The sequence below is a fragment of the Hyperolius riggenbachi genome, chromosome 1 (assembly GCF_040937935.1).
Source record: "Hyperolius riggenbachi isolate aHypRig1 chromosome 1, aHypRig1.pri, whole genome shotgun sequence".
Classification (NCBI taxonomy): domain Eukaryota; kingdom Metazoa; phylum Chordata; class Amphibia; order Anura; family Hyperoliidae; genus Hyperolius; species Hyperolius riggenbachi.
Genome location: NC_090646.1, coordinates 678,309,007 through 678,326,250, shown reverse-complemented (window position 1 = coordinate 678,326,250; position 17,244 = coordinate 678,309,007). Strand labels below are relative to the sequence as shown.

At 52.8% G+C, this 17,244-nt stretch overlaps 1 protein-coding gene across 1 annotated transcript in view; it reads right to left on the bottom strand.

The window, feature by feature from the left end:
- The window catches only part of LOC137544499 (complement factor H-like), a 200,555-nt gene that overhangs the window by 94,151 nt on the left and 89,160 nt on the right, over positions 1-17,244 (bottom strand). The window contains exons 7-8 of the mRNA XM_068265587.1: positions 10,839-11,021; positions 10,386-10,568 (exon numbers count right to left, since the gene is read on the bottom strand). Coding sequence (XP_068121688.1) covers positions 10,386-10,568; positions 10,839-11,021 — 366 coding nt within the window. The remainder of the gene's footprint in view (positions 1-10,385; positions 10,569-10,838; positions 11,022-17,244) is intronic.

Below are 17,244 nucleotides of genomic sequence, written 5' to 3'. Positions count from 1 at the left end.
TTTTTAGGGTAAATGAGGCATGTAGCATCATTATTTTTAAAGGGAAACACTAACTGATGATGTGGGGACTTAAAATCCCCCCCCCCCCCCAAAAAAAAATGGCTGTCAATTAACATCGGGCCTAGATTCCAGACAGCGGTCGTGCAGCCCACATTGTGTCCAAAGTCCAACCGCACAACTGGGACATGGCAGTTTTCAGCCCAGACACCTCCAAAAAATTATGCAGCAATTGTGTTTTGGGTTAAATATAGGTGGTATCAACACAGCAGCAGTGGCCTGTGGCACCCTGGCGGTGGGAGCAGCAAAGGCAGCAGGAGCAGGGCAATGCAGCAGCAGCAGCAGGTGTAACGTCTGCCAGGAGCATGCTGGACGTGGCACTTGGCAGTGGCACTTTGCACGTGGCACTTGGCACTTTGCACTTGGCACGTGGCACTTTGCACTTTGCACGTGGCACATGCCAAGTGCCACGTGCAAAGTGCCAGTGCAAGTGCCACCTGCCACGTGCAAAGTGCCACATGCAAAGTGCCACGTGCCAAGTGCCACATTCCAAGTGCCATGTGCCATGTGCCAAGTGCAAAGTGCCACGTGCAAAGTGCAAAGTTCCAGCTGCCACGCGCAAAGTGCCACATGCAAAGTGCCACCTGCCAAGTGTCACGTGCCACCTGCCAAGTGCAAAGTGCCACATGCCAAGTGCAAAGTGCCATGTGCAAAGTGCCACGTGCAAAGTGTCACGTGACAAGTGCAAAGTGCCATGTGCAAAGTGCCATGTGCAAAGTGCAAAGTGCCAAGAGCCACATGCCACGTTACACGTGCCAAGGGTCACATGCCAAATGCCACGTGCCAGGTGACAGTCAGACAGCAGAGGAGAGGACACTAACTGTCACACTGGCACTGCTCAGCAGCACAGCAGTTCTGTAGTAAGCTAACACAGTAGTACTACTACTCTAACAACCACTAGCACTGACTGCAGTACTACAGTACTAACTACACAATAACACAGAAATCCTATTCCCTAATCCCTAACCTAAGGTATACTGTAGCTAGCTAAGGCTAATAGCTGCCCAGCAGGCAGCAGCTAGCCTGGTGGTCTGTGCACAGGCTCAGCCCACACACAGACACATAGCAGCTGCAGCAGCCCTGCAGCACACACTCTGACTGTCACTAAATGAAATCAAGCTAATTAACAATATAACAATAGTGTAGTGATAGTGAAGGGGTTAATCACTGAACAGCTTTAGGTTTATCACTGTGTACAGCACTTGCTAGGCCAGCAGCACTGGAGCATGTCTCTCAGTGAGCATTCACAAGCAAGGACGAGATTTCTCATCATGGCAGCCCTCCTTATTATACAGGGGGGTCTGGCCAGGGTTCCTTTCTGTGATTGGGTGCCAGGGCTTAGGCTGGGAGCCCTCTGATTGGCTCAATGAGGTCAGGTGGGGCTGGCCAGGGTTCCCCTCTGTGATTGGTTGCTAGGGCTTTTGCTGGGAGCCCTCTGATTGGCTCAATGACGTCCTGAACGTCATCTACTTAGTTACAGTATCTCAATAGTCGGATATATGGCGGATATCCGCGGATATCCGGATTGCCAGCCAACTATCCGCAGATAGCTATCCGGATTTGGGCCCAGGTATCTGGAATCCGAATCTGGTCGGATAGCTGAAGAAAGGTCGGATATCCGGGTTACCCGGATATCCGGAATCTGAATGAGCAGCCCTGCCGGTCACACTGAGCATGTTCCCTATGGAGGGTCCCTGACAGCCGGCTGTGACATAAATACACAAAGGTTCATTATTATTACTATTATTATTATGATGCAGTTATACAGGTCCTGATATTTCTCTTGCTGTTTACATTGAACAATTCCTGTCAGTCACTCTCCGTCAGGATCTAATGACAATATTAATCTACTGGAATTCTCGGTTTGGAGATCGTTGTTACATATACTAGTGGAATGTGGTAAATCTCTCACATCTGATAATGATCAGTTACTTGTCACATTGCCTCCATGTTAGCTGAGATGTCAGCAGAGACCCTCCTAATATTCCTCTCCCAGCTGCAGCCACATCTCTGCACTGCTCCCTGCCTCACTATGCAGCCACATCTCTGCACTGCTCCCTGCCTCACTATGCAGCCACATCTCTGCACTGCTCCCTGCCTCACTATGCAGCCACATCTCTGCACTGCTCCCTCCCTCACTATGCAGCCACATCTCTGCACTGCTCCCCACATCACTATGCAGCCACATCTCTGCACTGCTCCCCACATCACTATGCAGCCACATCTCTGCACTGCTCCCCACATCACTATGCAGCCACATCTCTGCACTGCTCCGCGCCTCACTATGCAGCCACATCTCTACGCTGCTCCCTGCATCACTATGCAGCCACATATCTGCACTGCTCCCTGCATCACTATGCAGCCACATCTCTGCATTTCTCCCCGCATCACTATGCAGCCATATCTCTGCACTGCTCCCTGCCTTACTATGCAGCCACATCTCTGCACTGCTCCCTTCCTCACTATGCAGCCACATCTCTGCACTGCTCCCTGCATCACTATGCAGCCACATCTCTGCACTGCTCCCTGCCTCACTATGCAGCCATATCTCTGCACTGCTCCCTGCCTCACTATGCAGCCACATCTCTGCACTGCTCCCTGCATCACTATGCAGTCACATCTCTGCACTGCTCCCTGCATCACTATGCAGCCACATCTCTGCACTGCTCCCTGCACCACTATGCAGCCACATCTCTGCACTGCTCCCCGCATCACTATGCAGCCACATCTCTGCACTGCTCCCTGCCTCACTATGCAGCCAAATCTCTGCACTGCTCCCTGCCTCACTATGCAGCCACATCTCTGCACTGCTCCCTGCCTCACTATGCAGCCACATCTCTGCACTGCTCCCTGCCCCACTATGCAGCCATATCTCTGCACTGCTCCCTGCCTCACTATGCAGCCACATCTCTGCACTGCTCCATGCACCACTATGCAGCCACATCTCTGCACTGCTCCCTGCATCACTATGCAGCCACATCTCTGCACTGCTCCCTGCACCACTATGCAGCCACATCTCTGCACTGCTCCCTGCATCACCATGCAGCCACATTTCCGCACTGCTTCCTGCCTCACTATGCAGCCACATCTCTGCACTGCTCCCTACCTCACTATGCAGCCACATCTCTGCACTTCTCCCTGCATCACTATGCAGCCACATCTCTGCACTGCTCCCTGCATCACTATGCAGCCACATCTCTGCACTGCTCCCCACATCACTATGCAGTCACATCTCTGCACTGCTCCACACATCACTATGCAGCCACATCTCTGCACTGCTCCCTGCCTCACTATGCAGCCACATCTCTGCACTGCTCCTTGCATCACTATGCAGCCACATCTCTGCACTGCTCCGCGCCTCACTATGCAGCCACATCTCTACGCTGCTCCCTGCATCACTATGCAGCCATATATCTGCACTGCTCCCTGCATCACTATGCAGCCACATCTCTGCATTTCTCCCCGCATCACTATGCAGCCACATCTCTGCACTGCTCCCTGCCTCACTATGCAGCCACATCTCTGCACTGCTCCCTGCCTCACTATGCAGCCATATCTCTGCACTGCTCCCTGCCTCACTATGCAGCCACATCTCTACGCTGCTCCCTGCATCACTATGCAGCCATATATCTGCACTGCTCCCTGCATCACTATGCAGCCACATCTCTGCATTTCTCCCCGCATCACTATGCAGCCACATCTCTGCACTGCTCCCTGCCTTACTATGCAGCCACATCTCTGCACTGCTCCCTGCATCACTATGCAGCCACATCTCTGCACTGCTCCCTGCCTCACTATGCAGCCATATCTCTGCACTGCTCCCTGCCTCACTATGCAGCCACATCTCTGCACTGCTCCCTGCATCACTATGCAGCCACATCTCTGCACTGCTCCCTGCATCACTATGCAGCCACATCTCTGCACTGCTCCCTGCACCACTATGCAGCCACATCTCTGCACTGCTCCCCGCATCACTATGCAGCCACATCTCTGCACTGCTCCCTGCCTCACTATGCAGCCAAATCTCTGCACTGCTCCCTGCCTCACTATGCAGCCACATCTCTGCACTGCTCCCTGCCTCACTATGCAGCCACATCTCTGAACTGCTCCCTGCCTCACTATGCAGCCATATCTCTGCACTGCTCCCTGCCTCACTATGCAGCCACATCTCTGCACTGCTCCATGCACCACTATGCAGCCACATCTCTGCACTGCTCCCTGCATCACTATGCAGCCACATCTCTGCACTGCTCCCTGCACCACTATGCAGCCACATCTCTGCACTGCTCCCTGCATCACCATGCAGCCACATTTCCGCACTGCTTCCTGCCTCACTATGCAGCCACATCTCTGCACTGCTCCCTACCTCACTATGCAGCCACATCTCTGCACTTCTCCCTGCATCACTATGCAGCCACATCTCTGCACTGCTCCCTGCATAACTATGCAGCCACATCTCTGCACTGCTCCCCACATCACTATGCAGTCACATCTCTGCACTGCTCCACACATCACTATGCAGCCACATCTCTGCACTGCTCCCTGCCTCACTATGCAGCCACATCTCTGCACTGCTCCTTGCATCACTATGCAGCCACATCTCTGCACTGCTTCCTACATCACTATGCAGCCACATATCTGCAGTGCTCCCTGCATCACTATGCAGCCACATCTCTGCACTGCTCCCTGCATCACTATGCAGCCACATCTCTGCACTGCTCCCTGCATCACTATGCAGCCACCTCTCTGCACTGCTCCATGCATCACTATGCAGCCACATCTCTGCACTGCTCCATGCCTCACTATGCAGCCACATCTCTGCACTGCTTCCTACATCACTATGCAGCCACATCTCTGCATTGCTCCCTGCATCACTATACAGCCACATCTCTGCACTGCTCCCTGCATCACTATGCAGCCACGCCTCTGCACTGCTCCCTGCCTCACTATGCAGCCACATCTCTGCACTGCTCCTGCCTCACTATGCAGCCACATCTCTGCACTGCCCCATGCATCACTATGCAGCCACATCTCTGCACTGCTCCCTGCATCACTATGCAGCCACATCTCTGCACTGCTCCCTGCATCACTATGCAGCCACATCTCTGCACTGCTCCCTGCATCACTATGCAGCCACAGCTCTGCACTGCTCCCTGCATCACTATGCAGCCACAGCTCTGCACTGCTCCCTGCATCATTATGCAGCCACCTCTCTGCACTTCTTCCTACATCACTATGCAGCCACATCTCTGCACTGCTCCCTGCATCACTATGCAGCCACCTCTCTGCACTGCTTCCTACATCACTATGCAGCCACATCTCTGCACTTCTCCTTGCATCACTATGCAGCCACATCTCTGCACTGCTCCCTGCATCACTATGCAGACACATCTCTGCACTGCTCCCTGCCTCACTATGCAGCCGCATCTCTGCACTGCTCCCCGCATCACTATGTAGCCACATCTCTGCACTGCTCCCTGCCTCACTATGCAGCCACATCTCTGCACTGCTCCCCACATCACTATGCAGCCACATTTCTGCACTGCTCCCGCATCACTATGCAGCCACATCTCTGCACTGCTCCCCGCATCACTATGCAGCCACATCTCTGCACTGCTCCCTGCATCACTATGCAGCCACATCTCTGCACTGCTCCCTGCCTCACTATGCAGCCACATCTCTGCACTGCTCCTTGCATCACTATGCAGCCACATCTCTGCATTGCTCCCTGCATCACTATGCAGCCACATCTCTGCACTGCTCCCTGCATCACCATGCAGTCACATCTCTGCACTGCTCCCTGCATCACTATGCAGCCACATCTCTGCATTTCTCCCTGCATCACTATGCAGCCACATCTCTGCACTGCTCCCTGCATCACCATGCAGTCACGTCTCTGCACTGATCTCTGCACTACTATGCAGCCACATCTCTGCATTGCTCCCTGCATCACTATGCAGCCACATCTCTGCATTTCTCCCTGCATCACTATGCAGCCACATCTCTGCACTGCTCCCTGCATCACCATGCAGTCACGTCTCTGCACTGATCTCTGCACTACTATGCAGCCACATCTCTGCATTGCTCTCTGCATCACTATGCAGCCACATCTCTGCACTGCTCCCTGCATCACCATGCAGTCACATCTCTGCACTGCTCCCTGCATCACTATGCAGCCACATCTCTGCATTGCTCCCTGCATCACCATGCAGTCACATCTCTGCACTGCTCCCCGCATCACTATGTAGCCACATCTCTGCACTGCTCCCTGCCTCACTATGCAGCCACATTTCCGCACTGCTTCCTGCCTCACTATGCAGCCACATCTCTGCACTGCTCCCTACCTCACTATGCAGCCACATCTCTGCACTTCTCCCTGCATCACTATGCAGCCACATCTCTGCACTGCTCCCTGCATCACTATGCAGCCACATCTCTGCACTGCTCCCCACATCACTATGCAGTCACATCTCTGCACTGCTCCACACATCACTATGCAGCCACATCTCTGCACTGCTCCCTGCCTCACTATGCAGCCACATCTCTGCACTGCTCCTTGCATCACTATGCAGCCACATCTCTGCACTGCTCCGCGCCTCACTATGCAGCCACATCTCTACGCTGCTCCCTGCATCACTATGCAGCCATATATCTGCACTGCTCCCTGCATCACTATGCAGCCACATCTCTGCATTTCTCCCCGCATCACTATGCAGCCACATCTCTGCACTGCTCCCTGCCTCACTATGCAGCCACATCTCTGCACTGCTCCCTGCCTCACTATGCAGCCATATCTCTGCACTGCTCCCTGCCTCACTATGCAGCCACATCTCTACGCTGCTCCCTGCATCACTATGCAGCCATATATCTGCACTGCTCCCTGCATCACTATGCAGCCACATCTCTGCATTTCTCCCCGCATCACTATGCAGCCACATCTCTGCACTGCTCCCTCCCTTACTATGCAGCCACATCTCTGCACTGCTCCCTGCATCACTATGCAGCCACATCTCTGCACTGCTCCCTGCCTCACTATGCAGCCATATCTCTGCACTGCTCCCTGCCTCACTATGCAGCCACATCTCTGCACTGCTCCCTGCATCACTATGCAGCCACATCTCTGCACTGCTCCCTGCATCACTATGCAGCCACATCTCTGCACTGCTCCCTGCACCACTATGCAGCCACATCTCTGCACTGCTCCCCGCATCACTATGCAGCCACATCTCTGCACTGCTCCCTGCCTCACTATGCAGCCAAATCTCTGCACTGCTCCCTGCCTCACTATGCAGCCACATCTCTGCACTGCTCCCTGCCTCACTATGCAGCCACATCTCTGAACTGCTCCCTGCCTCACTATGCAGCCATATCTCTGCACTGCTCCCTGCCTCACTATGCAGCCACATCTCTGCACTGCTCCATGCACCACTATGCAGCCACATCTCTGCACTGCTCCCTGCATCACTATGCAGCCACATCTCTGCACTGCTCCCTGCACCACTATGCAGCCACATCTCTGCACTGCTCCCTGCATCACCATGCAGCCACATTTCCGCACTGCTTCCTGCCTCACTATGCAGCCACATCTCTGCACTGCTCCCTACCTCACTATGCAGCCACATCTCTGCACTTCTCCCTGCATCACTATGCAGCCACATCTCTGCACTGCTCCCTGCATAACTATGCAGCCACATCTCTGCACTGCTCCCCACATCACTATGCAGTCACATCTCTGCACTGCTCCACACATCACTATGCAGCCACATCTCTGCACTGCTCCCTGCCTCACTATGCAGCCACATCTCTGCACTGCTCCTTGCATCACTATGCAGCCACATCTCTGCACTGCTTCCTACATCACTATGCAGCCACATATCTGCAGTGCTCCCTGCATCACTATGCAGCCACATCTCTGCACTGCTCCCTGCATCACTATGCAGCCACATCTCTGCACTGCTCCCTGCATCACTATGCAGCCACCTCTCTGCACTGCTCCATGCATCACTATGCAGCCACATCTCTGCACTGCTCCATGCCTCACTATGCAGCCACATCTCTGCACTGCTTCCTACATCACTATGCAGCCACATCTCTGCATTGCTCCCTGCATCACTATACAGCCACATCTCTGCACTGCTCCCTGCATCACTATGCAGCCACGCCTCTGCACTGCTCCCTGCCTCACTATGCAGCCACATCTCTGCACTGCTCCTGCCTCACTATGCAGCCACATCTCTGCACTGCCCCATGCATCACTATGCAGCCACATCTCTGCACTGCTCCCTGCATCACTATGCAGCCACATCTCTGCACTGCTCCCTGCATCACTATGCAGCCACATCTCTGCACTGCTCCCTGCATCACTATGCAGCCACAGCTCTGCACTGCTCCCTGCATCACTATGCAGCCACAGCTCTGCACTGCTCCCTGCATCATTATGCAGCCACCTCTCTGCACTTCTTCCTACATCACTATGCAGCCACATCTCTGCACTGCTCCCTGCATCACTATGCAGCCACCTCTCTGCACTGCTTCCTACATCACTATGCAGCCACATCTCTGCACTTCTCCTTGCATCACTATGCAGCCACATCTCTGCACTGCTCCCTGCATCACTATGCAGACACATCTCTGCACTGCTCCCTGCCTCACTATGCAGCCGCATCTCTGCACTGCTCCCCGCATCACTATGTAGCCACATCTCTGCACTGCTCCCTGCCTCACTATGCAGCCACATCTCTGCACTGCTCCCCACATCACTATGCAGCCACATTTCTGCACTGCTCCCGCATCACTATGCAGCCACATCTCTGCACTGCTCCCCGCATCACTATGCAGCCACATCTCTGCACTGCTCCCTGCATCACTATGCAGCCACATCTCTGCACTGCTCCCTGCCTCACTATGCAGCCACATCTCTGCACTGCTCCTTGCATCACTATGCAGCCACATCTCTGCATTGCTCCCTGCATCACTATGCAGCCACATCTCTGCACTGCTCCCTGCATCACCATGCAGTCACATCTCTGCACTGCTCCCTGCATCACTATGCAGCCACATCTCTGCATTTCTCCCTGCATCACTATGCAGCCACATCTCTGCACTGCTCCCTGCATCACCATGCAGTCACGTCTCTGCACTGATCTCTGCACTACTATGCAGCCACATCTCTGCATTGCTCCCTGCATCACTATGCAGCCACATCTCTGCATTTCTCCCTGCATCACTATGCAGCCACATCTCTGCACTGCTCCCTGCATCACCATGCAGTCACGTCTCTGCACTGATCTCTGCACTACTATGCAGCCACATCTCTGCATTGCTCTCTGCATCACTATGCAGCCACATCTCTGCACTGCTCCCTGCATCACCATGCAGTCACATCTCTGCACTGCTCCCTGCATCACTATGCAGCCACATCTCTGCATTGCTCCCTGCATCACCATGCAGTCACATCTCTGCACTGCTCCCCGCATCACTATGTAGCCACATCTCTGCACTGCTCCCTGCCTCACTATGCAGCCACATCTCTGCACTGCTCCCCACATCACTATGCAGCCACATTTCTGCACTGGTCCCGCATCACTATGCAGCCACATCTCTGCACTGCTCCCCGCATCACTATGCAGCCACATCTCTGCACTGCTCCCCGCATCACTATGCAGCCACATCTCTGCACTGCTCCCTGCCTCACTATGCAGCCACATCTCTGCACTGCTCCTTGCATCACTATGCAGCCACATCTTTGCATTGCTCCCTGCAACACTATGCAGCCACATCTCTGCAATGCTCCCTGCATCACCATGCAGTCACATCTCTGCACTGCTCCCTGCATCACTATGCAGCCACATCTCTACATTTCTCCCTGCATCACTATGCAGCCACATCTCTGCACTGCTCCCTGCATCACCATGCAGTCACGTCTCTGCACTGATCCCTGCACTACTATGCAGCCACATCTCTGCATTGCTCCCTGCATCACTATGCAGCCACATCTCTGCACTGCTCCCTGCATCACCATGCAGTCACATCTCTGCACTGCTCCCTGCATCACTATGCAGCCACATCTCTGCATTGCTCCCTGCATCACCATGCAGTCACATCTCTGCACTGCTCCCTGCATCACTATGCAGCCACATCTCTGCACTGATCCCTGCACTACTATGCAGCCTCGCCCACATACTGCTCCTGCCTGATCACAGCAACTGAATCTACTAAAACTGTATTATAATGTATTTCAACCCATTACCTCCGATGGACCCCAGATGCTGCCCTAAGGTCTCTGTGTTGGGTGGAGAAGTGATCATTATACATCTGTGTGTTCTCACCTGTGCAGGTAACCGCTGGAGACCACCTTCTGTCACCATAATTATTAGTCACACATCTCGTTCTCTGAGATGTCGGGTAATATCCGGTGTTACACCAAACTGTGACCCACTCATCTGCGGTATAATACTCCTTATCTCTGGTCACACTGAGCATGTTCCCTATGGAGGGTCTCTGACAGCCGGCTGTGACATAAACACACAAAGGACCATTATTATTATTATTATTATTATTATTATTATTATTATTATTATTATTATTATGTCTAAGTCAAGTCATAGCACAGACTCTCCCTCAGCAATCTGATGAGAATATTAGTATATGTCTATATAAATATATGCTTCAATGACAAATGACTTATCAATATATAATATACTGTAGATCATTCAGAGATTCCAGGTTTCTGTATTTTGTGGAGATGTAATAACTATACAGGTAAGTCTGTGTGTTCTCACCTGTGCAGGTAACTGCTGGAGACCACTGCCTGTCACCACGGCTATTAGTCACACACCTCATTGTCTGAGATTTCGGGTAATATCCGGTGTTACACTGCACTGTGACCTCCTCATTTATGGTATAATACTCCTTATTACCGGTCACACTGAGCATGTTCCCTATGGAGGGTCTCTGACAGCCGGCTGTGACATAAACACACAAAGGTATATTATTATTATTGTTATTGTTATTATTATTATGCACAGTTCTCAGTTTATGCAGCTCTTTACTCTGAACAGTTTATACAAGAAACAAATGACTTATCAATATATAATATGATATATAATATAGATCATTTAAAGATTCCAGGTTTCTGTCTTGTGTGGAGATGTAATAACTATACATGTAAATCTGTGTGTGCTCACCTGTGCAGGTAACCGCTGGAGACCAGTCATGTCTGTCACCACCCCACTTCACACACCTTGTTGTCTGAGATGTCGGGAAATATCCGGTGTTACACCAAACTGTGACCTCCTCATTTATGTCATAATACTCCTTATCACCGGTCACTAGTAGTGCTCGGATACCCCTTTTCAAAATCTGGATTGGATTGGATCTGGATCCGGATACCCAGATATCGGATCCGGGTCGGATATCCGAGTTCAAACTATTCTGATCCGAATCGGATATCCGACCTCATTATCCGGGGTATCCGGGCAAATTCGGATATCTGGATAGAAAAACTGGAAGTGGCCTTTAAATTGCATTAAAAACATTTTTTAGGGTAAATGAGGCATGTAGCATCATTATTTTTAAAGGGAAACACTAACTGATGATGTGGGGACTTAAAATCCCCCCCCCCCAAAAAAAAATGGCTGTCAATTAACATCGGGCCTAGATTCCAGACAGCGGTCGTGCAGCCCACATTGTGTCCAAAGTCCAACCGCACAACTGGGACATGGCAGTTTTCAGCCCAGACACCTCCAAAAAATTATGCAGCAATTGTGTTTTGGGTTAAATATAGGTGGTATCAACACAGCAGCAGTGGCCTGTGGCACCCTGGCGGTGGGAGCAGCAAAGGCAGCAGGAGCAGGGCAATGCAGCAGCAGCAGCAGGTGTAACGTCTGCCAGGAGCATGCTGGACGTGGCACTTGGCAGTGGCACTTTGCACGTGGCACTTGGCACTTTGCACTTGGCACGTGGCACTTTGCACTTTGCACGTGGCACATGCCAAGTGCCACGTGCAAAGTGCCAGTGCAAGTGCCACCTGCCACGTGCAAAGTGCCACATGCAAAGTGCCACGTGCCAAGTGCCACATTCCAAGTGCCATGTGCCATGTGCCAAGTGCAAAGTGCCACGTGCAAAGTGCAAAGTTCCAGCTGCCACGCGCAAAGTGCCACATGCAAAGTGCCACCTGCCAAGTGTCACGTGCCACCTGCCAAGTGCAAAGTGCCACATGCCAAGTGCAAAGTGCCATGTGCAAAGTGCCACGTGCAAAGTGTCACGTGACAAGTGCAAAGTGCCATGTGCAAAGTGCCATGTGCAAAGTGCCAAGAGCCACATGCCACGTTACACGTGCCAAGGGTCACATGCCAAATGCCACGTGCCAGGTGACAGTCAGACAGCAGAGGAGAGGACACTAACTGTCACACTGGCACTGCTCAGCAGCACAGCAGTTCTGTAGTAAGCTAACACAGTAGTACTACTACTCTAACAACCACTAGCACTGACTGCAGTACTACAGTACTAACTACACAATAACACAGAAATCCTATTCCCTAATCCCTAACCTAAGGTATACTGTAGCTAGCTAAGGCTAATAGCTGTCCAGCAGGCAGCAGCTGGCCTGGTCTGTGCACAGGCTCAGCCCACACACAGACACATAGCAGCTGCAGCAGCCCTGCAGCACACACTCTGACTGTCACTAAATGAAATCAAGCTAATTAACAATATAACAATAGTGTAGTGATAGTGAAGGGGTTAATCACTGAACAGCTTTAGGTTTATCACTGTGTACAGCACTTGCTAGGCCAGCAGCACTGGAGCATGTCTCTCAGTGAGCATTCACAAGCAAGGACGAGATTTCTCATCATGGCAGCCCTCCTTATTATACAGGGGGGTCTGGCCAGGGTTCCTTTCTGTGATTGGGTGCCAGGGCTTAGGCTGGGAGCCCTCTGATTGGCTCAATGAGGTCAGGTGGGGCTGGCCAGGGTTCCCCTCTGTGATTGGTTGCTAGGGCTTTTGCTGGGAGCCCTCTGATTGGCTCAATGACGTCCTGAACGTCATCTACTTAGTTACAGTATCTCAATAGTCGGATATATGGCGGATATCCGCGGATATCCGGATTGCCAGCCAACTATCCGCAGATAGCTATCCGGATTTGGGCCCAGGTATCTGGAATCCGAATCCGGTCGGATAGCTGAAGAAAGGTCGGATATCCGGGTTACCCGGATATCCGGAATCTGAATGAGCAGCCCTGCCGGTCACACTGAGCATGTTCCCTATGGAGGGTCCCTGACAGCCGGCTGTGACATAAATACACAAAGGTTCATTATTATTACTATTATTATTATGATGCAGTTATACAGGTCCTGATATTTCTCTTGCTGTTTACATTGAACAATTCCTGTCAGTCACTCTCCGTCAGGATCTAATGACAATATTAATCTACTGGAATTCTCGGTTTGGAGATCGTTGTTACATATACTAGTGGAATGTGGTAAATCTCTCACATCTGATAATGATCAGTTACTTGCCTCCATGTTAGCTGAGATGTCAGCAGAGACCCTCCTAATATTCCTCTCCCAGCTGCAGCCACATCTCTGCACTGCTCCCTGCCTCACTATGCAGCCACATCTCTGCACTGCTCCCTGCCTCACTATGCAGCCACATCTCTGCACTGCTCCCTGCCTCACTATGCAGCCACATCTCTGCACTGCTCCCTCCCTCACTATGCAGCCACATCTCTGCACTGCTCCCCACATCACTATGCAGCCACATCTCTGCACTGCTCCCCACATCACTATGCAGCCACATCTCTGCACTGCTCCCCACATCACTATGCAGCCACATCTCTGCACTGCTCCGCGCCTCACTATGCAGCCACATCTCTACGCTGCTCCCTGCATCACTATGCAGCCACATATCTGCACTGCTCCCTGCATCACTATGCAGCCACATCTCTGCATTTCTCCCCGCATCACTATGCAGCCATATCTCTGCACTGCTCCCTGCCTTACTATGCAGCCACATCTCTGCACTGCTCCCTGCCTCACTATGCAGCCACATCTCTGCACTGCTCCCTGCATCACTATGCAGCCACATCTCTGCACTGCTCCCTGCCTCACTATGCAGCCATATCTCTGCACTGCTCCCTGCCTCACTATGCAGCCACATCTCTGCACTGCTCCCTGCATCACTATGCAGTCACATCTCTGCACTGCTCCCTGCATCACTATGCAGCCACATCTCTGCACTGCTCCCTGCACCACTATGCAGCCACATCTCTGCACTGCTCCCCGCATCACTATGCAGCCACATCTCTGCACTGCTCCCTGCCTCACTATGCAGCCAAATCTCTGCACTGCTCCCTGCCTCACTATGCAGCCACATCTCTGCACTGCTCCCTGCCTCACTATGCAGCCACATCTCTGCACTGCTCCCTGCCCCACTATGCAGCCATATCTCTGCACTGCTCCCTGCCTCACTATGCAGCCACATCTCTGCACTGCTCCATGCACCACTATGCAGCCACATCTCTGCACTGCTCCCTGCATCACTATGCAGCCACATCTCTGCACTGCTCCCTGCACCACTATGCAGCCACATCTCTGCACTGCTCCCTGCATCACCATGCAGCCACATTTCCGCACTGCTTCCTGCCTCACTATGCAGCCACATCTCTGCACTGCTCCCTACCTCACTATGCAGCCACATCTCTGCACTTCTCCCTGCATCACTATGCAGCCACATCTCTGCACTGCTCCCTGCATCACTATGCAGCCACATCTCTGCACTGCTCCCCACATCACTATGCAGTCACATCTCTGCACTGCTCCACACATCACTATGCAGCCACATCTCTGCACTGCTCCCTGCCTCACTATGCAGCCACATCTCTGCACTGCTCCTTGCATCACTATGCAGCCACATCTCTGCACTGCTCCGCGCCTCACTATGCAGCCACATCTCTACGCTGCTCCCTGCATCACTATGCAGCCATATATCTGCACTGCTCCCTGCATCACTATGCAGCCACATCTCTGCATTTCTCCCCGCATCACTATGCAGCCACATCTCTGCACTGCTCCCTGCCTTACTATGCAGCCACATCTCTGCACTGCTCCCTGCCTCACTATGCAGCCACATCTCTGCACTGCTCCCTGCATCACTATGCAGCCACATCTCTGCACTGCTCCCTGCCTCACTATGCAGCCATATCTCTGCACTGCTCCCTGCCTCACTATGCAGCCACATCTCTGCACTGCTCCCTGCATCACTATGCAGCCACATCTCTGCACTGCTCCCTGCATCACTATGCAGCCACATCTCTGCACTGCTCCCTGCACCACTATGCAGCCACATCTCTGCACTGCTCCCCGCATCACTATGCAGCCACATCTCTGCACTGCTCCCTGCCTCACTATGCAGCCAAATCTCTGCACTGCTCCCTGCCTCACTATGCAGCCACATCTCTGCACTGCTCCCTGCCTCACTATGCAGCCACATCTCTGAACTGCTCCCTGCCTCACTATGCAGCCATATCTCTGCACTGCTCCCTGCCTCACTATGCAGCCACATCTCTGCACTGCTCCATGCACCACTATGCAGCCACATCTCTGCACTGCTCCCTGCATCACTATGCAGCCACATCTCTGCACTGCTCCCTGCACCACTATGCAGCCACATCTCTGCACTGCTCCCTGCATCACCATGCAGCCACATTTCCGCACTGCTTCCTGCCTCACTATGCAGCCACATCTCTGCACTGCTCCCTACCTCACTATGCAGCCACATCTCTGCACTTCTCCCTGCATCACTATGTAGCCACATCTCTGCACTGCTCCCTGCATAACTATGCAGCCACATCTCTGCACTGCTCCCCACATCACTATGCAGTCACATCTCTGCACTGCTCCACACATCACTATGCAGCCACATCTCTGCACTGCTCCCTGCCTCACTATGCAGCCACATCTCTGCACTGCTCCTTGCATCACTATGCAGCCACATCTCTGCACTGCTTCCTACATCACTATGCAGCCACATATCTGCAGTGCTCCCTGCATCACTATGCAGCCACATCTCTGCACTGCTCCCTGCATCACTATGCAGCCACATCTCTGCACTGCTCCCTGCATCACTATGCAGCCACCTCTCTGCACTGCTCCATGCATCACTATGCAGCCACATCTCTGCACTGCTTCCTACATCACTATGCAGCCACATCTCTGCATTGCTCCCTGCATCACTATACAGCCACATCTCTGCACTGCTCCCTGCATCACTATGCAGCCACGCCTCTGCACTGCTCCCTGCCTTACTATGCAGCCACATCTCTGCACTGCTCCTGCCTCACTATGCAGCCACATCTCTGCACTGCCCCATGCATCACTATGCAGCCACATCTCTGCACTGCTCCATGCATCGCTATGCAGCCACATCTCTGCACTGCTTCCTACATTACTATGCAGCCACATCTCTGCACTGCTCCCTGCATCACTATGCAGCCACATCTCTGCACTGCTCCCTGCATCACTATGCAGCCACATCTCTGCACTGCTCCCTGCATCACTATGCAGCCACAGCTCTGCACTGCTCCCTGCATCACTATGCAGCCACAGCTCTGCACTGCTCCCTGCATCATTATGCAGCCACCTCTCTGCACTTCTTCCTACATCACTATGCAGCCACATCTCTGCACTGCTCCCTGCATCACTATGCAGCCACCTCTCTGCACTGCTTTCTACATCACTATGCAGCCACATCTCTGCACTTCTCCTTGCATCACTATGCAGCCACATCTCTGCACTGCTCCCTGCATCACTATGCAGACACATCTCTGCACTGCTCCCTGCCTCACTATGCAGCCGCATCTCTGCACTGCTCCCCGCATCACTATGTAGCCACATCTCTGCACTGCTCCCTGCCTCACTATGCAGCCACATCTCTGCACTGCTCCCCACATCACTATGCAGCCACATTTCTGCACTGCTCCCGCATCACTATGCAGCCACATCTCTGCACTGCTCCCCGCATCACTATGCAGCCACATCTCTGCACTGCTCCCTGCATCACTATGCAGCCACATCTCTGCACTGCTCCCTGCCTCACTATGCAGCCACATCTCTGCACTGCTCCTTGCATCACTATGCAGCCACATCTCTGCATTGCTCCCTGCATCACTATGCAGCCACATCTCTGCAC